The 24,647-nt window shown below is 46.7% G+C and overlaps 2 protein-coding genes across 3 annotated transcripts; both read left to right on the top strand.

Moving 5' to 3' along the window:
* The first annotated feature begins 3,374 nt into the window (after positions 1–3,374).
* thbs4b (thrombospondin 4b) lies at positions 3,375–18,383 on the top strand. 2 transcript variants are annotated; one of them, XM_027030218.2, is made up of 22 exons: positions 3,375–3,689; positions 6,692–6,889; positions 7,061–7,344; positions 7,485–7,587; positions 7,830–7,912; positions 8,005–8,056; positions 8,490–8,638; positions 8,832–8,969; positions 9,104–9,181; positions 9,562–9,714; positions 9,909–10,013; positions 10,108–10,215; positions 11,822–11,981; positions 12,193–12,311; positions 12,547–12,599; positions 13,026–13,219; positions 13,713–13,891; positions 14,212–14,260; positions 14,559–14,755; positions 15,049–15,221; positions 15,793–15,932; positions 16,172–18,383. In XM_027030218.2, the coding sequence occupies exons 1-22, from the start codon at positions 3,614–3,616 to the stop codon at positions 16,228–16,230; spliced, it is 2,850 nt and encodes a 949-aa protein (XP_026886019.2). In that variant the 5' UTR covers positions 3,375–3,613; the 3' UTR covers positions 16,231–18,383. The 2 variants fall into 2 exon arrangements, with proteins under 2 accessions (XP_026886019.2, XP_035377179.1); XM_035521286.1 differs by having other exon boundaries at positions 8,775–8,969.
* Positions 18,384–20,256: 1,873 nt separating this feature from the next.
* Positions 20,257–23,944, top strand: zgc:122979 (uncharacterized protein LOC641576 homolog). The gene is made up of 4 exons (XM_027030223.2): positions 20,257–20,402; positions 20,914–21,160; positions 21,480–21,982; positions 23,171–23,944. The coding sequence occupies exons 1-4, from the start codon at positions 20,310–20,312 to the stop codon at positions 23,402–23,404; spliced, it is 1,077 nt and encodes a 358-aa protein (XP_026886024.1). The 5' UTR covers positions 20,257–20,309; the 3' UTR covers positions 23,405–23,944.
* The last annotated feature ends 703 nt before the right edge of the window (positions 23,945–24,647 follow it).

Below are 24,647 nucleotides of genomic sequence, written 5' to 3'. Positions count from 1 at the left end.
TTATAAGTGAACATGGAGAGGGTGAACATCAAAGTGAACATCAAAATTGCCTTGTGATAATCAATCAATCATACGCAATATAGGGCTTAGAGATTAGGTTGAAAAGTTCCTGTTGCTTTGCTCGAAGCGTCTGTACATATGAATGTGGAGCGGTTTACGGCACACAGCTTCAGGAGCACACCGCACCGCTGACGAAGGACCTCCACCTAAACGCGTTAAGAAGCTCCACGTACCGTGCAGCGGTTTTGGTCTCAGCTTCTGCCTTCAGTGTCGAAGCATCCTGCACTCACACCCCGGGCTCGTCGTCACATACGTGTTCCATTGCACGCTCAGCTCCACTGGCTCATCTCAATGAAATGCATTAGAGCACAAGTGTCAGCTATGGACGTGGACCTTCTAATAATCACTCTTGTACCGAAAGGACACCTGATCCCAGATCAGTGTTTATAATCTAATATATGTGCGGTTTCCCCGCTCCCAGTTAAAGTACAGCCATTAAAAACAGCAGCACTGTGCCTCATGCTTTCTGGCATTTCCCTTGTGTTATTCCAGATTTTTTTTTTCCTTTAGTTGGTCATTCAGCCTCTTTTGTAACATTCTGGGAATGTTGGTAGGGAGACGTCTGGTGTGCTCTTTCACGGGAGCGGTAAAGCGCACACAGAAGTATTTTTTTAAGAGGGACCCGTGATGGGAAGTCAGTGTATACCAATCAGACTAGGTGATTGCATGGTGTTATTATTGTACAGAATGCAGTGTGAAGTGTACTGATGCAGTAATGTCCTTCCAAACACATGATGCACTGTGTGTGTGTGTGTGTGTGTGTGTGTGTGTGTGTGTGTGTGTGTGCGCGCATTTGAATGAGAGACAGAAAGACAGAAAAAGTAACTAACTACCCAGGTAATTGGTTCCATGTGCACTGTTACACATTTATCTCTCACACACACACACACACATATCTGTGGTTTTAGTCATACTGGATGTAGAAAGTAATCAAGCTGCTAGTCCTCAAACACAGAATCGGGCCCCTAATCACCCACTCGTACCTTACATAAGGCCAAACACATGCTAATACTGAACAACAGCTCCGGAGTGAGCACGCAGGCCAATGAAACTCCGTCTCTCTTCATGTTCCTTTTTATCCGTCTTGATGCTGCTGTTTTGTTTCTATCCGCCTATGCACTAAAAGGACCGAAATGTACCGGGCACTAGTCACAAAGGTAAAGCTGTCACAGAAAGCAGGAAAACATGTAAAAGCCAACTGAAAGTGAACTCCTTCAGATGAATGAAAGGAAACTCTAACTGGTTCATGTTTCTTTGCTTAATTTGCTCTTTATGAGCTTGAGCCAACTCAACATGCAGAGGGAGAGAGAGAGAGAGAGAGAGAGCAAGAGCGAGCAAGAGTATGTTTGTTTTATGGGTTTTGTTTGTTCTAGGGCCAATCAGAGCAAACAGCGACGACTTGCTGAAAAAAAGTCATTGAGCATTGAATACTTTCAGAGTAGTGGTGTGCTTCTACTGCCCCAGAGCAAGGCAGCAATAATTCTACTGCCCCAGAGCAGGACATGACATACCAATGAAATGGCTCGCTTCACCTGGAGAACACTACAACTACCTCTGTCAGGACGGAGGGGAGGGTCTCGCTGCCTCAGACTGACCCCTGCCAGCTCTCTCCGAGTGGTTACAGACCCCTGAACACTTCCCATTATATGGGCTGTTAAAATTACCACTACAGAGGCACAGAAGCACATGGTGGAGTCGTCACACAGACACACACGCATGCGCGCACACACACGCACACACACACACACATGCGTACACACACACATACAGTCATATACAGCACACATGAAGTCTGTCTACTCAAACAAGCACAGATGCATAAAAGTTACCTAATATCATAGAATATCACACGTACCATATATACCATATACACTGTCTCTCTCTCTTTCTCTATCTCACACACACTCACACACACACACACACACACACACAGATGTAAAAATCATTAGCAGGGTACTCTTACTCTAAGCTGAAAGCATCCCGGTACACCATTATACTGTGGGAACAAAAGGGCACTCTGTGTGTGTGTGTGTGTGTGTGTGTGTGTGTGTGTGTGTGTGTGTGTGTGTGTGTCTCATTTTCCTCCCATCCTACTGACAGTTTCAACTCAGTCAGACACCCAAGACAGACTAAAAGCCTGTTCATTTGCCTCTAACACACACAGACACATACAAACACGTACACACACAAACACACACACACACACAGAATCAGTATTCTGGCCCATCCGGGTCCAGACATACCCACAGTGCCTTGGAGGACCGTAATGACAGAGCAGACTCTGCTAAAGACTATAATTTCAGAAAGCACATGCCACACACACACACACACACACACACACACACACCATACATACTCTGATTGCTGCTGGAGATTATTCCATTAACCACTGCCATGAGAGCAAATGGATGGTCCGAACCGTCCACCTGTGTGTGTGTGTGTGTGTGTGTGTGTGTGTGTGTGTGTGTGTGTGTGTGTGTGTCTGTGTGTGTGTGTGTGTGTAAGGTGTGTGTGTGTGTGTGTGTGTGTGTGTGTAAGGTGTGTGTGTGTGTGTGTGTGTGTGTGTGTGTGTATAGTGTGTGTGTGTATAGTGTGTGTGTATAGTGTGTGTGTGTGTGTACGAGCATACCAGTCTTTCATTAAAGTACTAAAGCCAACGATGTGAGAAATGAGAAGGTCACTAGGTGACAGATCCGTTTCTTGTGGAACAGTGAACTATCAGAATCCCAAGAAAATAAACAAATGTAGATCCAAAGCGGATCGAACCTGCCTCAAACCCGTATCTGGGTAGACAGCTGCGTCGCCGCTGAAAACACACACCTCTCAGCAGCAAAGAGAAGCTTCCTTTCCACTGAGAGATGTGATCAACATGTTGAATAATAGTAATGCATTATTTAAACCTGTCCAATGCCTGAATCAGAGCTCGGTTGCTGTTTTGGGAGCTCCTCGGACTGGATGTTTTTTTAACAAAAGAATCGGACGGAACATTACTCAATCCAATAATCTTTTACCAAGCTCCCCAAACTATCCACCAAATGTTGTTGTTGTTTTTTTTCCCCACCTGTCAGTTACACAGCAGATAAAATAAATGAAATCATGACAAAGCAATGAAACGGGAGAATAGAAAGAGAGATGAAAAAAGGAGGAGCAAATGAGAAACAAATGCACCAATAAGGTCACAGACATGACTCGAGGCAGCCAATTAAATGGCACCAGTCTTGGCCGCGCCTACTCAGCATGGGGCTGTCTGTTAAACTCGTAATCCCACCCACAACAGCTGCTGTGATGTGATGGACACCTTGTTACTTCACTCTTTCAAACCCCCTCCACACGCACACGTGCACACACCCACACACCCACACACTATTAAATACTTTGAAAGAAAGCAAAACGTCAGAGCGCACACCCGGGTTACAGGGAAAGTTAAGTCAGAGTGTATACAGTAATCAAAATTAAGTTAGAAAATATATGATAATCAAATTTATAGACTTCACAGGAAGGACAATACACACACAGAGAGATACTCACCGGTGTGTTTGAGGGTGTGTGAAACATGGCAGACAGGATGTTTCTTGCAGTCGTGTTTCTGATTCTGAGCCTGAATTTAGCTGTGGATGCTCAGTCAACTGGTGAGTACAACTTCTAAAACTTTATGATGCCTTATAATACATTAGGACACTGTACCTAACCTTCTATTAAGTTTTAATACATCTCTTATGTTCTGTTGGAATCTCTAACACACACACTCACGCACAATCTCTAACAGACACACAATCTCGAACACACACACAGAATCTCGAACACACACACAGAATCTCGAACACACACAGAATCTCGAACACACACAGAATCTCTCATTCATTCTTCATGCAGAGTACAAGCATTCTCTCCATCTTATCATCTCTCTCATCCATCCCAGTTTTCTCTTTCTCTCTATTTATTTAGTTTTTATGTTTATTATTAACTTCTGTAGTCTGGACTTGTTTAGGTGATGTTGATTTAAAGACCTTCTAATTATTTAACGCCATATAACTAGTCCAACTCTGGTAATTACTGGTACCGGTAACTGGTTACTGGTAGATGTTGGCATGTGTGTGTGTGTGTGTGTGTGTGTGTGTGTGTGCGTATACATGCGAGGGAGTGGAAAAGACAGATGGCATGAGTCTGTGAAGGAGCAGAAAAGGTGTGTGTGTGTGTGTGTGTGTGTTTGCGCGTGCGCGCGTGGGTGGGAGAGACTGTGTACATATGTCTGCACTTTACCATCACTCAGTGTGGGTTAAACTCATGATGACTTTAGCAGGACTGATGCGATCAAATGATTACATTTAATCCAAAAGACACACATACACACATACACACACCTAGTGCATACCTAATGGTTCAGTAATAAATTCAGCTGCATTTTATGATTATTATAGCTGTGTGTGTGTGTGTGTGTGTGTGTGTGTGTGTGTGTGTGTGCGCGTGTGCATACGTGTGTGTGTGTGTGCGTGCATGTGTGTGTGCGTGCGTGTGTGCGTGTGCATAAGTGTGCGTGTGTGTGTGTGTGCGCGTGTGTGTGTGTGTCTTTGTGTGTGTGTGTGTGTGTGTGCGTGCGTGTGCGTGTGAGCATGCTGTCATTAGGCTATAAAAAAGCAACATAAATGAGATGTTTGATTTAATTCCATCCTTTCTGCATTTTGGTCCTGCGGGTTTGGACTGAACTGCACGGCCGCGCACACTCACATATGTTAACAATCACTAACTGCCTACATGCAAACCACCTTCCGTGTACGGGCCCATACCCAAGGAGGGCTGCGCGATTGGTCACAGCGGCTGGCGGGGAGATCTGGTTTGTTGAAAGGGGAGCTGACCTCGAGCTCGTCGTCCATCATTCGTGCCTCGTGATAGAAGGATGAGACAAGAAGAGGGGAAAAGAGAGAGAGAAGAAAAGCAGAAAGAAACCCCACCCCCGAGGCTTGGTGGGGGGGGGGTTAGTTTAGATTTTAGAAGTCTTGAGTCGTGAATAATTATATACTCAATACATCCCCACTGTGTTATATTGAGAGTGTTACATTCAGAGTGTTACATCCAGTGTGTTATATTGAGAGTGTTACATTCAGATTGTGTTACATCCAGAGTGCATTACATTCTGAGTGTGTTACATCCAGAATGTGTTATATTGAGATTGTGTTACATTCAGTGTTACATCCAGAGTGTGTTATATTGAGAGTGTGTTACATCCTGAGTGTGTTATATTGAGTGTGTTTCATCCAGAGTGTGTTATACTGAGTGTGTGACATCCAGAGTGTGTTATATTGAGTGCGTTTCATCCAGAGTATGCGACATCCAGAGTGTGTTATGTTGAGAGTGTGTTACATCCAGAGTGTGTTATATTGGGTGGGTTACATCCAGAAGGTGTTACATCCAGAGTGTGTTATATTGAGTGTGTTACATCCAGAGTGTGTTATTTCTGCCTCAGGTTATGATCTTCATGTCTTAGATCCTGGTGTGCCAAACACCATACAGCATTTGAATCCAAATTGCAAACATGGTTTTTTTAGTTTTCTCAAAAAAGCCCCATGAACTCTGAGAAGTGCTCTTAAATTAAGTAACAATTCTTCTCTAAGATTATCACCCGTAAACAGAAGCAGGCATGGACCAACAGTTGGACCAACAGTGGTCGGCCGTTTTAGAACAGTCAGGAAAAGGGCAGCCCCGGCTGTATAGGAGGGGAGCGGTCCGGACAAGGCAGTGGCACACAGGCAGAGGGCTGTCGGGCGGAAAGGCCAGAGGAGGCAGGCACCGCTCTGACTGACGGCAGCTTTAACACCTACGATTCTCCGGTTTTGTCCTGGAGATGCAGGGTGACCTGCAGGAAAACGCGGCCCTGCCCTGCGCTCCCCTTTTGGCAGGGAACAAAATGGCCAGCTTGTTCCCTTAATGGCTGGCCACCATTGCCATAACAACCAACATCTGTATTTGCAGTTTCGGGCGATGACATCAGCGCTACCGAACTGCACCCGTGGCCGACTTCAGGGAATTTTTTAACGGATCTCGGCTGGTAAATTACATGCTGACTTAAATTCTGAACATCGGAATGTAGACCGCAGATGGGTCCCCTGGGTTCGGTCCGAGATTCTTACGTTCAGATGTCCCGGACCACTTTCATGCTTCCGGGGCTTTAGTGTCCTCAAGACGGAATTTTACAAGGAAACTTTTACAAGTTTTCCTGATTACCTCTCCTAAGTAGCCGCATTAGCTCTATTCTTTCTCTTTTGTGCTTCTTATCGGAATGGCGCCAAGCGAACCTTATTTGATCATTTTTTAAAGTAGTCTCCTATCGTTCTGCTGTGCTTCTGTTGTTGGTGCCGGCTGGCAGTCTGCAGGTTGAGGCTTAAGAATTCGGTACCCGGTATCTGCTGAAAGCCCAGATAAGTCTCCGAACCGTTTTGCCTCTACAAAGGGCGCCGCTTCCGTTCAAGGCCATGTGCTTTCGGATAAGCTGTCAGCAGCTGTTGTTTACGTTCAATCGAAACGTCTTCACCCTAGAACGACCTCCACTCTGACCCCTACCTCGTGAACCAGGCCGGGTCTCCGAGCAGGAGGACGGCGCAGAGCTAACACCCGTGCCATCCTCTCCCTCCTGCAGTGTACAACCTGCTGACGTCTCCCGACTGCCTGCCGGATCTCCTGCACGGAGCGCTGGCGGAGCAGGGAGTGACGGAGCTCTTCCTGCTCGCCACGTTCCGCCTGCAGCCCCGCACTGGCACCACCGTCTTCAGCCTCTACGACCCGCGGGACAACACCAAGTACCTCGAGTTCATCGTCATGGGAAAGCTCAACAAGGGTGAGCAGGGGTGCTGGACAGCTGGGGAGGTCCACAGGAAACAGGAAGGATGGCGCTGAGTTTCGCGCTGGTACTTTGAACTAAATACACTTCTGTTCCCTTCCCGTTCAAATCACTCTCTCTCTGTGTGTGTGTGTGTGTGTGTGTGTGTGTGTGTGTGTGTGTGTGTAGCTTCGCTGCGTTACCTGCGCAGTGATCACAGGATGGCCACGGTCACCTTCAACAACCTCAAACTGGCGGACGGGGAGAAGCATGGCCTCCTTTTCCATCTGAAAGGCCTGGAGGTCCCTGGGCAGGGAGCCATCCCTCCTGGACAGGGGGAGTTGCCAGTGCCCAGGCTTGAGCTGTATCTGGACTGCCGCCTGGTGGAAACGCTGAGAGATTTGCCAGCAGTGTTCAATGGGATTGACAGCAACCAGGGGGTAGAGCTTAAAACCATGCAGGGGAAAGCGCAGGTAAGATGCAACCTGCGCACACAAATGCACAGCACACATCCAGCTATACATACACACACACACACACACACACACACACACACACACACACACACACACACACACACACACACACCATCACTCTCTGCTTTGACTGGTAGGAGGAGCTAGAGGAGCTGAAACTGGCCTATGGCGATACGTTCGAGAACGTGGCATCACTGCAGAACTGCCATACCCACCAAAGCGACTCTGTTCAAACGCTTGGTAATGTCTTAACAAAGCTCGCTTAAACATTTCAGTAAATAACAGTCAGTCGATAAAAAGAAAAATTCTGGTTAAATTAGCGCCCTAGCCACGGATTGGATCATGGAGCTGGGATCATTTTTAATAATCTCTTTATGAGCTGCTGCGTATTATTACATTTGGGAAAACTGGACCCTGGGGTTGTAGGTGAATAACATCCTTTCATATGAATATTAGTATTCATATATGTCTAACCTTACCAGGACTCAACACTAAACAACTGACCAATCAGATGCTGGAGCTGACCAAGGTCATAAATGAGCTTAAAGATGTGCTGATTCAACAGGTAAAATTCTGTCCTCTGCTGTCCCCGCTACTGTATTGTGTTCTCTTTCCTCCGTTCTCCTGCTGAAACTCTCGGTTTGAATGCGTTGGCAGGTGAAGGAGACCTCCTTTCTAAGAAACACAATCTCCGAATGTCAGGCTTGCGGTAAGACACGTTCTAAAACATAGTGTCATGCGGCTGTGTCAGAGAGAGGACGGCTTTAATGTTTAGAAACGCAGCCAGTCCACTCTTGGCACTTCTGGCTTCTCAAACGCTCTAAACTCCGGTCCGGAAAAAAAAAAACCCTGAAAGCTAAGGGCACGGTTTATTCCCAGAGGACCAGAAACAGAGGACCTGTTATTCCCAGAGAATGCAGTAAGCTTCAGTCTTCTATGCCCCAACACTATTGGTAATTACATGAATAAGCAGGAGTGTACAGCAGGGGGCGCTTGTGATCTCAGATAGTGCTAAAGCTTCCCAGATCAACACAACTCAATGTTTACCAAGTAATCTTAAAAACAGAAAAACCGGTGCACATGGTTGGTTGACGAGTAGCGGTGTTCATCGGACGCACGTGTACGTTGGGCTGCGCTTACAGGGCTGGGCGGGACAGTGGTGAAGCAGAAGTGCACTCCTGGTTTGTGTTTCCGTGACGATACATGCGTTGAGACAGAGGAAGGGGTGGAGTGTGGCCCCTGCCCTGATGGATATACAGGAGACGGGTACAGCTGCGATGACGTCAATGAGGTAAGGGACCGAACAGTACTGTGTGTGTGTGTGTGTGTGTGTGCGTGTGTGTTACAGTGCCAGTTTAACCCATGTTTCCTGGGTGTGCGGTGTCTGTGTATGTGTGTGTGTGTGCGCGTGTGTGTGTGTTTTACAGTGCCAGTTTAACCCATGTTTCCTGGGTGTGCGGTGTGTGTGTGTGTGTGTTTTACAGTGCCAGTTTAACCCATGTTTCCTGGGTGTGCGGTGTGTGAACACAGCTCCCGGCTTCCGCTGTGAGCAGTGCCCTCTTGGATACTCTGGCCTGGCGCTTGAAGGCGTGGGAGTAGATTTTGCACAGACACACAAACAAGTCAGTGTCCGTGTCTGTGTGTGTGTGTGTGTGTGTGTGACATTTTTAGTTTGCTTTCTTGTGAATGAGGTCTTATGGTTGTCATTTATTCTATTATTGTGTGTGTGTTCACCTGTTTGTCTCTATAACTACAGGTCTGTAATGACATCGATGAGTGTAAGGGACCAAATAATGGAGGTTGTGCAGCCAACTCAGTGTGCCTGAACTCTATGGTAATACCTGACACTCCTTATTGTAACTCTATGGTAATACCTGACACTCCTTATTGTAACGCTATGGTAATACCTGACACTCCTTATTGTAACTCTAAGGTAATACCTGACACTCCTTATTGTAACTCTATGGTAATACCTGACACTCCTTATTGTAACGCTATGGTAATACCTGACACTCCTTATTGTAACTCTATGGTAATACCTGACACTCCTTATTGTAACTCTATGGTAATACCTGACACTCCTTATTGTAACTCAGTAGCACCAGCTACTTTATTAACTGTTTGTGGTCCAGTCAGTTGTTTCACGCTAATCAAATTTAAAAAATAACATCTAATCAAAACATAAAACTAAAACAACTTAAATACTGTGCGTAGGGCTCATACCACTGTGGAGGCTGTAAGACAGGTTTCATAGGTGACCAGGTGAGAGGCTGCAAGCCAGAGAGAAGCTGTGGAAACCGTCTGCAGAACCCCTGTGACTCCAATGCTCAGTGCTTTGAGGAACGCGATGGAACGATCACCTGCCAGGTAACACTCATGCTCACACCCGCACACACAAACACACACCCACACACACCCACACACACACACACACACACACACACACACACATACACACCTGCATGATGTATGATGTACATTATTATTATAAAAAGGCTTAAGTATACGTCATTTTAAGTGTGTGTGTGTGTGTGTGTGTGTGTGTGTGTGTGTGTGTGTAGTGTGGGATCGGCTGGGCTGGAAATGGATATCTCTGTGGTAGAGACACTGACATCGACGGATACCCTGACCAGAAGCTTCGCTGCAAAGACCCCGCCTGCAAGAAGGTAACCATGACAACAGCACCACATGACAGGAGCATGCTGAGGGTTGTGATAACGTCATGTTAAGCGTGTGTGTGTGTGTGTGTTTCTATTTTAGGATAACTGTGTTACGGTGCCAAATTCGGGACAAGAGGATGCGGATTCAGATGGATGGGGTGATGCATGTGACCCAGACGCTGACGGGGATGGAATACTGAATGAGCAGGTACACACACACACACACACACACACACACACAGATGAACAACTCATTAACAGATGGCAGTACAGTTGGTTCATAGCTAAATGGCTCAAATTTAAGAACCAAATGCAGAGAAAGCTTAATGTACTTCAGCTCACTGCCACCTTATGTCCAGCACAAAATAAACTCAGACCCACAAACCACCTTCCAAAATTAACTGCAAACTGAGACACACTTTTCCTTAGAAGAGTTTCCCACTCAAACATGTAGCCACAGAGTACTCCTATACTACACTTTTACACTAAACTCTTACATTAAACTCTGACACCACACATCTACACTACACTCTTACACTACACATCTACACTACACTTACACTACACTCCAACACTACACTACTAAATTCCAACGCTACACGTCTACACTACACTCCAACAGTACATTCTTCATTACAGTCCTACACTACACTATTACACTAGTAATAGTGAACAAACCCTTCATTACTGAATATTCCTTGAACTTCAGTTCAGTCTATCATTAAGAGATGGAAAAAATATTAACCTACAGCCACAATGCCAAGGTCTGGCAGCACCCAGCACACAGCACACAGTGCACTTGTTAAATTGGCTACTGTATCATCACATATCACTCTGACTGAGTAGTGTCTGTGACCGAGGGTGGTGTTCAGCGTCTGGTCTGTGACCGAGGGTGGTGTTCAGCGTCTGGTCTGTGACCGAGGGTGGTGTTCAGTGTCTGCGACCGAGGGTGGTGTTCAGCGTCTGGTCTGTGACCGAGGGTGGTGTTCAGTGTCTGCGACCGAGGGTGGTGTTCAGTGTCTGCGACCGAGGGTGGTGTTCAGTGTCTGCGACCGAGGGTGGTGTTCAGTGTCTGCGACCGAGGGTGGTGTTCAGTGTCTGCGACCGAGGGTGGTGTTCAGTGTCTGCGACCGAGGGTGGTGTTCAGTGTCTGCGACCGAGGGTGGTGTTCAGTGTCTGCGACCGAGGGTGGTGTTCAGTGTCTGCGACCGAGGGTGGTGTTCAGTGTCTGCGACCGAGGGTGGTGTTCAGTGTCTGCGACCGAGGGTGGTGTTCAGTGTCTGCGACCGAGGGTGGTGTTCAGTGTCTGCGACCGAGGGTGGTGTTCAGTGTCTGCGACCGAGGGTGGTGTTCAGTGTCTGCGACCGAGGGTGGTGTTCATGCATCAACAATTTCCAAGGTGTTGCAAAAAATGGCTTTTATAGAAGGGTCGCAAGAAAACAAACTTTGCATGCACACGTTTATTATTTGCCATGAAGAATTTGCAAAACGTCACATGAAAGATGTTCTTGTGGACTGAAGAGAAAAAAAGTAGAACTTTTCAAGTGGACAATGCACCAAAGCAACACTGGAATGACTTAAAGGGACGAAAAGTGAGAGATCTCATCAAGTGTCCTGATCATAACTCCATTACACAGCTGTGACATGACCTCAAAACAGACGTCTATTGCCGCTCTCCAACTAGAAGAGTGGATGTCTAACACAGATTTAGAAATGGCAGCAGATGAGTTATAGACTCTAACTGTACATTTACAAGGTGTATTTAATAATGTGACTGTTGCATGTGAATGTGTGTAAATGTGTTTGTGCATTAGGATAACTGCTGGCTGAAGCCGAACGTACGGCAGACGAACAGTGATAAGGATAGCCATGGTGATGCATGTGACAACTGTGTTACTGTGGAGAACCCAGACCAGCGGGACACAGATTTAGATGGCCTTGGGGATGCATGTGATGATGATATGGATGGCGATGGTGAGAAATAGTCACACACACACACACAGAGCTTCTCTTCTGAGTTCTAAAAGCTTCTCCTCTCAGTTATGCAGTGACCTTTGAGAATTACAGACCTGGACGCAGGTCTGGCTTCCAGGTTTTGTGCGTCAGAGTGCTGTTAATAATTAGCATTATGAACCCAAACTGTGCCTCTGATGTGATTCTCATACATTTTCTAATGGGTTTCCAGGTGTGAAAAACTTTCTGGATAATTGCCAGCGTGTAAAGAACCGGAATCAGCGGGACCGGGATGGCGACGGAGTGGGAGATGCCTGTGACAGCTGCCTGGACATTCCCAATCCCAATCAGGCACGCTATTCCAAAACCACAATTATTTTCCACAAATCACCTGGCATTTGATCAGACATATTTTCAAAACAACCAATATTTCATCAATAACCTTAACAAGGTAATTGATGCCTCTTGCCATCAATCCTAAGTGAGGACCACCCCAGTAATATTTCCAATAACTGATGTTCCCACCACACCACCGAACGGGAAAGGAGTAAACCATTCAACCCATTCCTTGCCTTTTCCCTTGTAGTCGGACATTGATAATGACCTTGTTGGAGACTCTTGCGACACGAATCAGGACAGGTATGGCAGGCCAACATCCTTTGTCTTTCCGGCATTCTGCAAATACCATTTCTAACTTTATACTTAATCCCTGTTTCCCTAACAACCCTGTAATTACATATGTATGTGGACAGAGACGTACAGTCAGATTACTCTTTACACACAGCGCACTCCTGTAACTCACCTGACTGAGCAGGTAGAGGACGTTGCTAGTAACATCAAGGCCTTTGTTTGATTCCCAGGAAACACCCATTCTGTCATACTGATAAATATATGCAACTTACCCTGGATAAGAGTGCCAAAATTTACATCCAACTGCTGTCAACGAAATGAAAATGTCTGTGTGATCTAACATCCACGCAACACCACTATATCTGAATCATTCTTGTGATTTACTTTGGAATGCAAAATAACAACTTGAAAGTCTGTGTGGTATGTGTTATGCAGCGATGGTGATGGGCACCAGGATTCGAAGGACAATTGTCCACTGGTGATAAACAGTTCCCAGCTAGACACCGATAAAGACGGTCTGGGTGATGAGTGTGATGACGACGACGATAACGACGGTATCCCTGACGTTCTGCCTCCGGGCCCTGACAACTGCCGCCTGGTGCCCAACCCTGACCAGATGGATGACAACCGTAAGTGCCATGTGCCCTGTTCCCCTCATTTCTAGAAATTTCAACAAGAATCTCGAAGTAAGACTCCAAACCAAAAGTCTCAAAAAAAGACTTAAAACATCCCCGGTTGCACGACAATCTCATAACCGCACATGGTTCTGCATCAAATGCCAGTGAGAAAAGTTTGATATTTAAAAAACAAATGTTTGAGGGAAACAAAATTATTTGCCTGTAAGGCAAAAATTGCACTTACTAGTTGAATAACTGTAAATAGGCTGAATATTAATTTATGCAAAATTCGATTCGCATATGCATATTAATATCCCACATTCAAGGTATTTAAATGTTTGGGGTACATACTGTAACTGAAGTGTTATGTTAACTAAAATAGCAGTAATTAAGTCCTATAGCCTATATTCATATTCAAACCTGAATAAATCAGAGAGGCAGGGAAGAACAGATGTGTCCTGGACGGCTTCCCACATATTAATCCGTTTCAAACTTGTGTCTACAGATGACGGCATGGGTGATATTTGCGAGTCGGATTTTGACCAGGACAAGGTGATTGACAGGATTGACAACTGCCCCGAGAACGCAGAGATCACGCTGACAGACTTCAGGGCGTATCAGACTGTCGTGCTGGACCCTGAAGGCGACGCCCAGATTGATCCTAACTGGGTGGTTCTGAACCAGGTGACTCAGCACTTCTGTGGGTCAGAGACTTATCAATCACTGCAAGTGCAGTAAACCAGTTCTGACAGCCAGCTCTCAGCTGCTTACCTAACTATAATAACAGCACCTCAAGGCTGAGGTCCTGACAGCTGATGGTTGAAATGACAGAAGCAGAGATCTGGTGTGCTACCACAGTTGCCTGAGCTTTAGCCTGGACATTAATATCCTAGTTGGCCAGTTCAAAAAGCCCAGGACTGAAAGTAGCTCACATGTTCACATTTTTCTTATTTTCTTCCCTTTATAGTTTCTAACATGTTTGTCCTATGTGTTTCAAAACACAGGGGATGGAAATTGTGCAAACAATGAACAGTGATCCAGGCCTTGCTGTGGGTATGTCCACACACACACACACACACACACACACACACACACACACACACACACACACACACACACACACACACACACACACACCTTTTCTATAGAGTGAAGTCCCTCAACACAGTCAACAAATTGTCAAACCACCTTTTACCATAGGTTAACACTATCGAAAACCTCTCAACGTTCTTGACCTTCTGAGATTATTTTGAAATGCCATGAATAGGCAGGTGTCTGAAAACCCCGCCTTATAAGAGCATGCCACGTTTTATTAGCATATCAAATGTTGTTGCTGTTCTGTGATTTCCAGGTTACACAGCATTTAGCGGTGTTGACTTTGAGGGCACGTTCCACGTGAACACGGTGACCGACGATGACTACGCCGGCTTCATCTTCGGCTACCAGGACTCGTCCAGCTTCTACGTGGTGATGTGGAAGCAGACAGAGCAGACCTACTGGCAGGCCACACCCTTCAGGGCCGTCGCTGAGCCGGGCATCCAGCTCAAGGTCAGCCCTGCTCTGACTTCTAACCCTCAACCTCTGAACTCATCTGCTCACGTGTTCCGAGATCTGCTCGTTCCCAGTTTGGTCTTAGCCTTAGTCACACACTTTTGCTCCAGATGACCAAAGTTTTGACGAGAATCTGTGTGCCACACGCAGAAGTGTAAGATTAGCATACCATTAGTATGCCAAAGCCCTCAGATTTAAATGTCATTACAACAGAATGGCAGTAACTTGAACGGGCATGTTTTTTTGAGTACTGTGACAATCAAGCCTGTGTCTCTCACACTCTGTATTAGGCAGTGAAGTCCAAATCTGGCCCAGGTGAGCACCTGAGAAACTCCCTGTGGCACACGGGGGACACCAATGACCAGGTCCGTCTGCTGTGGAAGGACCCCCGGAACGTCGGCTGGAAGGATAAAGTGTCCTATCGCTGGAACCTGCAGCACCGCCCACAGATCGGCTACATTAGGTCAGCCTGCCAGCCTGCCAGACTCGCTCACAGGAGCCAGACGCTGCTATTCAGCCGCTTGCGATTAGCAAACCTAATGACTAGCGTTCAGCTCTTGGTTAAAAGTACAACATGGTGAATGGTTCTGTCTGGAAACGGCATTAGGGACCCAGGAGTCTACATCCAAAAATGCCATTATGAATTCAGCGTTAGCGATTTCAACGCACGTCGCACAAAAACATAATAGAGACCATTTATAAATAGGCAGCAATTATCGAAAACAACTGACCACTTGAAAAACATATAAAGACCAAACCTTTTTTTTAAAAAAAAACAAAACAAAACACAAACAAAAAGCAATAGACCAGGGAAAATCATCACACCTCTTACCATATCTGAAGTGGCTCTTCAAAAGTTGCATCCGCTTTTGTCTGCATTCAGAAAGAACAAAAAACCCACCCCAGAAATAGAAGAGATTAATGCCACGGTTGTCGCTGCGATGACTCCTACAGACACCCACAGACACTTGACCTCCCCTCTACCCATTTAACTGCTCTGAGGCCCACTCATGCCGTGACGTGTGCATGTGCAGGGTACGGTTCTACGAGGGCTCCGAGTTGGTGGCAGACTCTGGCGTGACCATCGACACAACCATGAGAGGGGGTAGACTGGGTGTGTTCTGTTTCTCTCAAGAGAACATCATCTGGTCCAACCTCAAGTATCGCTGCAATGGTGAGATCGCACACTCCCATACACACAACCGCGTGCCATGCTCACAAACACTCAAGGGCACGGTTACGTAGCATTAAACGTGCACACGCACAGATGATGTTCTGTTTGCAAGTACCATTACGGGGCCAGTTGCAGAAAAACAGAAATAACATATACACCCCATTATTCATTATAATACACGCACATACACACACACACACACCCATACTAAATCCTTTAACTTTGATGTCCTTTTACAGATACCATTCCCGAGGATTTCCAAGATTTTAGCCCACAGCAAGTCTTGTACCCTCTGTAAACGCTTCAGAGACGCAAACACCTACACACACCTGAGTGTGTATTAAAGCGCCTGCGAGACTTTTCTGTGCACAGTGTGTGGGGGGGGGGGACTGGGATGTGTGCATACACAACGTGTGCGCCTCACACAATCCAACCGTTTGTTCCCCTGTGTCAAATGCCTCCTTTGTACTCCAGAGACCTATTACTCATCAAAGACTGCACATATTAGCCTGCATGAAGGTGCTAGACACATCATTATCACCACTTATTTACATTCAGCACTTGCCGTTTCCCAGACCACCTCCGCTGCTTGTCGTCCACGAAGAGGCAGGTAACCGAAACGTAAAAGCTCCTACAGTTCCGGACATTCGGCACGCTGCGTGTCGGTGTGGGATTATGATCCGGTTCTGAACTGGAAGAACCTGGTCTGATGCGAATTCGAAAACGGAGTTTTACTGGATGTCTAAATATATACATGTAAACCTATAGAGTCATTGAACTGTCTGTAGCGGTGAGCCAGATTTAGACGGTCAATTTTATTCTGCCTTCTTTAGATATGTATAATCACTGCGTTATATAATCAGCTATATTTGCACCACGGGATCTTGTTTTTAATCACTGGGTCAAAGGAAACACAAAGATCTCTTTTTAAAATGTTATACATGTTTTGCGGTATTAAAGACAGAATCGCACAAATGCCTGTGGATATTCACACAGACTATGGCTCTACAGATAACGCCATTAATGACCACCCCAGCACTTTTAAAGAGCACCAAACTGCATACATGTAAATGGTGACGGCTATTAAACTATTGTGTCACGGCAGATTTCACCTACAGAATGCCTTTAAAGCTTGCGTGTTTACGCGACACTCTTCCGCCGCGCACGCAACTCCCTGAAATTAGCGGGGAGTGAAAAGCCAAGCGTCGATTCGCCATCACGCTGCCCTCGGATGTGCAGAGGCGGGCGAGCTCCTTGTGGAAGGGCCGGGATTCTTTCTGGGAGCCCCTCTGCTGTGCAGCGCTGCCGGGGTCTGCAGAGCCTAAGCGAGGCTGCTAGCCGGTGGAGCTCCCAGGTGTGCTGGCCCATAGGTAATGCCAGTGATAACCTTAGCACTACACACTCCTCGTGGTATTCTGCTATGCCCGACACTTTTTAGCGATTGCATTTGGAGCTCGACTACAACAAACATGTGGACTGACTTAAAGGGCTCTTTAGCCGGAGCGAACTCACGCATACAAATACAAACACAAATACACAAACGCTAATCTCATACTGCACTTGACTGATTGACCTGTGTTTTTCTGTTCAGTCACAAAGATGTGATGATGGTGTTTCTAGGTATGAAATTATAATATTCCTTAATTGTGATACAGGAAAGTACAATACAATTTTTGGTCTTTGGGGTCTATTCCTTATGGCCAGCAGATGGCACTATATCTTAGTTTCTTCCAGAACATTATGTTCTCCCTCCTTCTGTCCCAAATCTCTGGTATTCTTCTCTGTACTTAATCGCCCGCACTCCTGACTGAACGAACTGATCATATAATCGGTTCAGAATGGCCATTCCAGTCCTCCGGCGAAGTTCCGTCCAATAAGTTCAGAAGTATGCCAAGATGTGATTTATCTACTTCTACTCAACACCAGGGCACAGACTTGTGCACAAAATGCTTTATTAACTTGTACTGCCAACATACGAAATTGCTACTTCACAGTAACCAGTAACAACTATTACCAACCATTTAGACGACCATCTTTAGGTTCGATAGCTTTTCTGACTGACAATTCCCGCTTCTGAAAGCGGAGTTTCGGCCGCGTAATCATCCAACTGGGGGCGCGCCGCGCGGTCTCGGCTCCCGTCGCGGAACCCCCGGTGATCGGTGATCAGCTGGATCGGTTGTGCCAGTCTGGAGAGAACGGAAGACTGTGGGCTGCAGGAGCTGGAGGGCGTGCGGCGGACAGGCAACCCAGTGTCAGCATGGGGAACATGATAACGGGAAGATAAACTGATGCCAGGCGACAACTCCCTTTTTTAGACAGGCATACCTAAGATGCAAATGCAAATCTTTAAAATAAAAAAGAAAATCCTTCCGTCACATAGAATCAATCAATAGATCAATAAATACATTGTCTGATTAGCTGTTTTGCCATTTAAATAAACGAATACCTTGATTGGTTAGCTGATTTGTTATTTAACTTAAGCAACCAAATGACAACGCCTGTGCGTTGTCTGGGTTCCCCAGACACTAAATGTCCTCTAACTTTGAGAAGCTGTCTGTTTAATTTCACTCCACTCATTGTCGTGACTCAGACCTTAACCTTTAATAACACCCACCGAGAGAGATTCAGACAGAGAGAGGGAACAGAGAGTACATGTGAACAGCACACCCCATAGCTTCTCTCTCTCTCACTGAGTGCTATTAACACACACACACAAGGATGGAAGACTCCTCTGAAAGCGTGGTGTATATGTCTCATGCACAGTATTTGAGGAGGATGTATCTGGTTTGTAAGCAAAACAAGACGAGAGAGATTCTGATAAGACCTTTTGATGTATTTATTTATAACTGCAGTCAATCGAGTTGAATACTTCGCAAACCTATCGAAGCTGTGTCTTTACCTTGCGTTAACTCCTCTCATGTCCAGTTACAGCGCACGCTCTGATCGGCAGTAATAGTTCGATCTAATTCGGGACTTTGGTGCCGAGAAGGACCGCTAATTACGGACCTCAGCCGCGCGCCGCACAATCACACGTCCCAGCGGGGCGTCCGCTGGTCACGCGCCGAAGGTTATTACAGGCATGCGATCACGACTCGGTGGCACCCTGGGGCGACCTATTCTGCCCGAAGACACGGAGTTCTCAGCACAGAAGCCCACTCGTTTCTCTCACTCACACAAACGTACATACGCGGACATTTATACATACACACGGCGGTTCCACACACCGGCCGCTTACATTATATCGATTGCAATGTGAAATCCCGTTAACACTATTAAGCCGACAAACGCTAACGATATCACCAGAATGACCGTAATGATTTCGTGCTCTCTTCTAGCGTTCACCAGCCTCTGGGCTCAAAATGGAGGAATTTGGCAGAGAGTTTCTCTGACGCGTCTGCAAGGTGCATCTTCTCCAAATTTGTCCCATTTTCCGGTAGCACCGGGAATCCTGTGGTTCTCCCATCTGCTATTGGTTGTGCGCGTCAGGACTGAGGAAATGTTGCCATTTATGTACTATGGAATAAGTTCCATTCAACCGACAGTTCCGCAGCGAGATCATTCCCGTAGGCTTTCCGTGTGCAGTCGGTCAATTAACAGAGAAACCCGCCGTAAGAAACCAGGAATGCTTAATGATTTCATATCTCCATCTGAGAGAATATTTACGATAATGAAGCAGGCAGTGGGCGCAGTCCTGCAAAGCTGATCTGATAATGACTGTCTTGGCAGAGAACAATGCAGGTGCTTTGCACTTTCGTCCGATGCACCAAGACAATCACAGTTATTCGAACATACACTTTATAATTTAAAACGTCACACAAGAAAGTGCAGTTAGTTGTATCCAAATGCTATTAATATAAAATGAAAATGACGTGCATTAATAAACATATAGTCGAGATCAAAATAATTAAATGCATCCCGGGTCTAGGTATCTCGCAATGCTTAATCCTAGAGAAAATCTAGGATTTAACCTACTTCGTCTAAATTATGCACATTACTGTGCACGACGTTATTTAGAAAAGGTGTTCTGCTTCTCCTTTTGGTACATCCACAAGAACAGCAGCTAAATTTGAACCTCTGGTGGGGAGGGGGGGGTGTAATTTTAAATTCCGGAAACGCTTCTTCACATGGCGCGGTGGGTCGCCACATCCGCGTGATGCCCGCTCGAACACCAATGGGTGCCGCGCATGGGTTTGGTTGAAACGCGGTATTCCCTCTCGTACGCGGATCCTGGGCGTGCTCGGGGAAGCTCGGTCACGCAGCGTGGGTGGTGTGTGTGTGTGAAGAGAGAGAGGCAGTCTGCGGTATAAAAGCGCGAGGGCAGCAGCCGAGAGATGCAGTAGTACGCAAGCCTGCTCGAGCTACCGGAGAAGCGGCATCATGGTTCTGATCTGGACGCAGTTCGGCGTGAAGCACAAGAACGTCAAGTGCAAGGTGCGCGTGATCCACGGCGAAGAAGGCTGGGCCTCGGAGGTAAGACGTCCCCAAATTTTATTACAAAAAGAAAAGAAAAAAAAAAAACCTTATCATTTATACTTTCATTCAGTACTCTAAAAGTAAAGTCCTAATTCAACATCCCGCTAGAGCAATCAGTATTGTAATTTTGAATAGCTGTAAGTGAGGTTTGTGTATGATAATTCATTACTGCTTACTACTGGTGTTTGGTGTCTGCTGAAAGTGACAATGTGCCATTTAGACTTTAGAACCGCTATAGCCTGGATATACCCGTGCACTTCTCTACATCTTTGGATGGTTTTTGTCCTATAGACTGTAACTGAAAAATGTAATACAAAAAAACTCTTGTATTAAATGTACTGTTGCACAAAGTGCACCTACCACGTTCAACCACATGTCCTTTCCGGAGACTCTACTTGAATACACACCTGAATTTAAAATGCGATGTGCATTAAGATAATTTGGTGAAAATTATTCTAACAAGTTATTTCTCCCCCTTCCCCGCCCGTCTCTTTTTCTTTGTGAAAAGGAGGTGCACGAGGACCCAGAGGTGCCCAGTCCGCCCCCTTCGCCAACCTGCTTGGACCACTATGCCATCCTGGGGGTGTCGAGCGACTCTAACGAGGAAGAGATAAGACGGGCGTACAAGCGTCTGGCGTTGCGCTACCACCCCGACAAAAACCCAGACGCAGACGCCGAGGAGAAGTTCAAACAGATCGCGCAAGCCTACGAAGTCCTCAATGACCCACAGAAACGTAGCCAGTATGATCAGCAAGGTAAGAATGTCTTTGACACAGACTTGGTCTGAAGCCAGTTAAGGGTGGGAGCACCAAGTTCAAACTACATCTGTGCAGACCGATCCATTTGTGCACATGCGAGCATGATGCCCTGGTCACTTGCACGCAGCTGCACGATTCATTAATTTTTCATCTGCCTTTTTCAAACAAGTCATAGATCCTCTGCACCTGAACTTGCGCGTGCGATTACACATGCGCACGGCCGCGTCTTTTCCGTCACCTTTTGCATTCAAATCTTCATAACGCAAAATCTAATCGCACTGCCCCTAACGCGGACATCTGCCTCGCCTTCCGACAGGTTTAACTAAAGGAGGCGTTCCTGCCGCTGGAAACAAGGCAGACAGCGCTGCAAAGGCTGACGCCCATGCCTGGGGGGTGTTTTTTAACTTCGAATTCGATTCGGATGAAGACCTCTTCAACCCCTTCCTGAAAACCCCCCTCCCTCATCTTAGCCGTCACAACCACGGAAACAAGGCGGGTCACCGTCCTGGAGGCGTGGCTGAGGTCCACGATCTCCAGGTGTCGCTGGAGGACATTCTGACGGGCGTGACCAAGCGCGTGAAGGTGACACGGCTCCGACAGACAGACAAGAGCACGCTCCAGCCGGAGGAGCGGGTGTTCGACGTGGAGGTGAAGAAGGGCTGGAAGGAAGGGACCAAGATCACGTTTTCAGGAGAGGGGCATCAGGTGCCCGGCCATGCCCCCAGTGATCTGGCCTTCGTGGTCAAAGAGAAGAAACACGCCCACTTCCGGCGGGACGGCTCGAACATCGTCTACACAGCGACCGTCACACTGCGCGAGGTGAGTGTGTGAGTGTGTGTGTGTGTGTGTGTGTGTGTGTGTGTGTGTGTGTGGATGCTAGTACAGCGCGTTCTGTTCACCTCCCACGCAGTCTCTGCTACTCTGTAAGCCTCTGCAGAGCGCTGCGGCTAAATTTAGCATCTCTCTCGCTCTCCTCGGCAGCCTCGGGCGCGCACAGTCCCCTGCCCTTCTCGTGTTCTCCTCTCTGCAGCTCTTAGCATCTTCACACACACACACTCGCGCTTTCGCAGTCGCTCGCCGAGGCATTTTCCTCCCCGTTCTCTCCTGCACCTGTGCTCTTATTAGAAATTCCTCTCTCTGTCTGTCACCCCGTCATCCACTCTCCTCCTCCACTCCCTCTCTCTTTCTGTCCGACGCTCGTCCCGCTTTCCCTTCCCAGCCATTGCTCGTCCTTTCCTTTCTTTTCCTCCCATTGGGTTTCATCTGTCTCTCTCTCTCCTAGACACACCGGCCTTCATCTCTCCCTCCTCCTCCTCCTCCACCCTCCCTCTCTCCCTCGGGCGTCTCGCGCTCTCCGTCTCTGTACACCTCGTCCCATCCCCACCCCCTGCTGTCTGTCTCCCATCCTCGCACTCTCCCTTCTCTCTCCTGCTGTTTCGCACCCCCCCCCCCATCTCCCGCTCCTCATCCTCACATGGCTCTCTCCCACGCACTCTTCCGTCCCACTCAGACAGAACATCAGAGAACTGGAGCACGTTGGCCACACTCTCCTCAGCCTCTTGCGTAATGCGAAAGCCTCATTCAGTCTTCACCACAACCTCGTTCATGAATACACAGCGCACTTGACTCCGTGTTATACAACAATTTGGGTTTTTTTTTTTGGTTTTTTTTTAAAGCATTACATTTTAGTTTTCCCTCCATGGTTCTGACCCACATATAACTGCGCTAGCTCGGGTCAGTTTGGACTGCTGTCCCACTTTAAGGAACAGCTGTTCTCTGGGAAGCGGCTGCAGGGGGAGCTCTGCTTCCAGTCGAGACGCGGCGGCTGTGTTCCGAGTAGTATCGGATGATGCAGTGATCGGAAATCATTTTAGGAAATGTGGCCATGAGCCGAGAGTCCTTTCATTCATGATTAGTTGATAGTAACCCTCTCTCCCTCTCTCTCCCTCCCTCCCTCTCTCTCTCTCTCTCCCTCTCTCTCTCTCTCTCTCTCTCTCTCTCTCTCAGGCTTTATGTGGCTGTACCATCAGTGTCCCCACACTTGATGGACAAATGAAACCCATCCCCTGCAACGATGTCATCAAGCCTGGATCCATGAGAAGACTGATAGGTGAAGGGCTTCCCCGCGCTAAAAACCCATCCCAGCGTGGTGACCTGTTGGTGGAATTCCAGGTGACGTTTCCTGACCGGATCCCACCTTCCAGCAAAGAGATCATCAAACACAGCCTGGGACAGTGTTAACATGCACGCCACAACATACACTCAGATACGCGCACGCAGACCTCGGTGACGGATAAAACGTCGACTTTTTGTCTCTGTGAGGCATTCTGTGTGCTGGACTGTACACACACGCGTACACACAATGTCATAGGACATATACGAGCGTACGAGCGCGCAGACTTTACACGTGCATACTAGAGATACACACAAACATATTGATACAAATAGAGGTGCTACTCTTGAAGTGTCAGCGTACTTCCTGTATGACAGGAAGTGTCATGCGCTTCAGGAGAGGGCTCATTGGGCTCCTGTAGGAAGTTGTTGTTCCTATGATGACCAGCTCAAAGCACTAAACCATGACAAACTTGTACTTGTGTACAGAATCGTCAATGAATTAGTCTCTATGAGAGATCCCTGTGTCATGTTTCAATGAATTATTTATAAAGAATAAAATATTTGAATGTGCGGTATAACCCGGCATGTAAGCTAAGCCTATACAAAAAGCATGTGTTTTTTTGTTTTGTTTTTTAAATAAAAATAAAGATTTTATTAAGTAAATGACTCAGTTGTCTGCTTTTCTTTGGTGGTGGTGACCGGAGCATTCTGTTCACTTCCTAAGGCAGTGTTTCCCAACTCAAAGACTGGAACGACACAGAATGGACACTGATGTGCTTTCACAGCCTCAGGTGGATCATAGGTGGGACTCCTGAAAGCCCACAGTATTTCCCCCCTCAACCGTTTAAACAAGCTCTATAGGACCACTATATATCCAAATGTGTGCGCTACAGCTGCCCCGTGGGCCTCAATGCCAAACACACGTCCTGCTGGGTCATTCCATGCCAACACACCACAGCCCACCTCGTCCTCCCAGTTAGCGGGAGAGCAGAAAACCCCATTTTGATATTTTGACTATACAGTTTGCCATAAAGGATTATTACAGTTTCCTTGAAACATTCTGCGTGGGCATCTGTTAATATTCATTATCTATAAATAAAAGAATTGACGTTCTTACTCCATCATTTAATAATTTCTGTAAATGGGTATGAGCATTTCTTACACTTGTAACGATGGACATCATCAGAAAAACATGAAATATTACAAAGCGAAATTTTTATTAAAGAAACAAGAGATCTATGAATGCGGGGCCCAAGACCCCCAGGGGAACTGCAAAAATGAAAGACATCAGTGTTAAGCTATAGCTTAATGGTATTTTCACTAGCATTTTGGACAAGTGTAACTGACATCCAAATTATGTATTTTCTTT

This window comes from Electrophorus electricus, chromosome 22, assembly GCF_013358815.1.
Source record: "Electrophorus electricus isolate fEleEle1 chromosome 22, fEleEle1.pri, whole genome shotgun sequence".
NCBI lineage: Eukaryota > Metazoa > Chordata > Actinopteri > Gymnotiformes > Gymnotidae > Electrophorus > Electrophorus electricus.
This window is presented reverse-complemented; position numbering and strand designations above follow the sequence as displayed.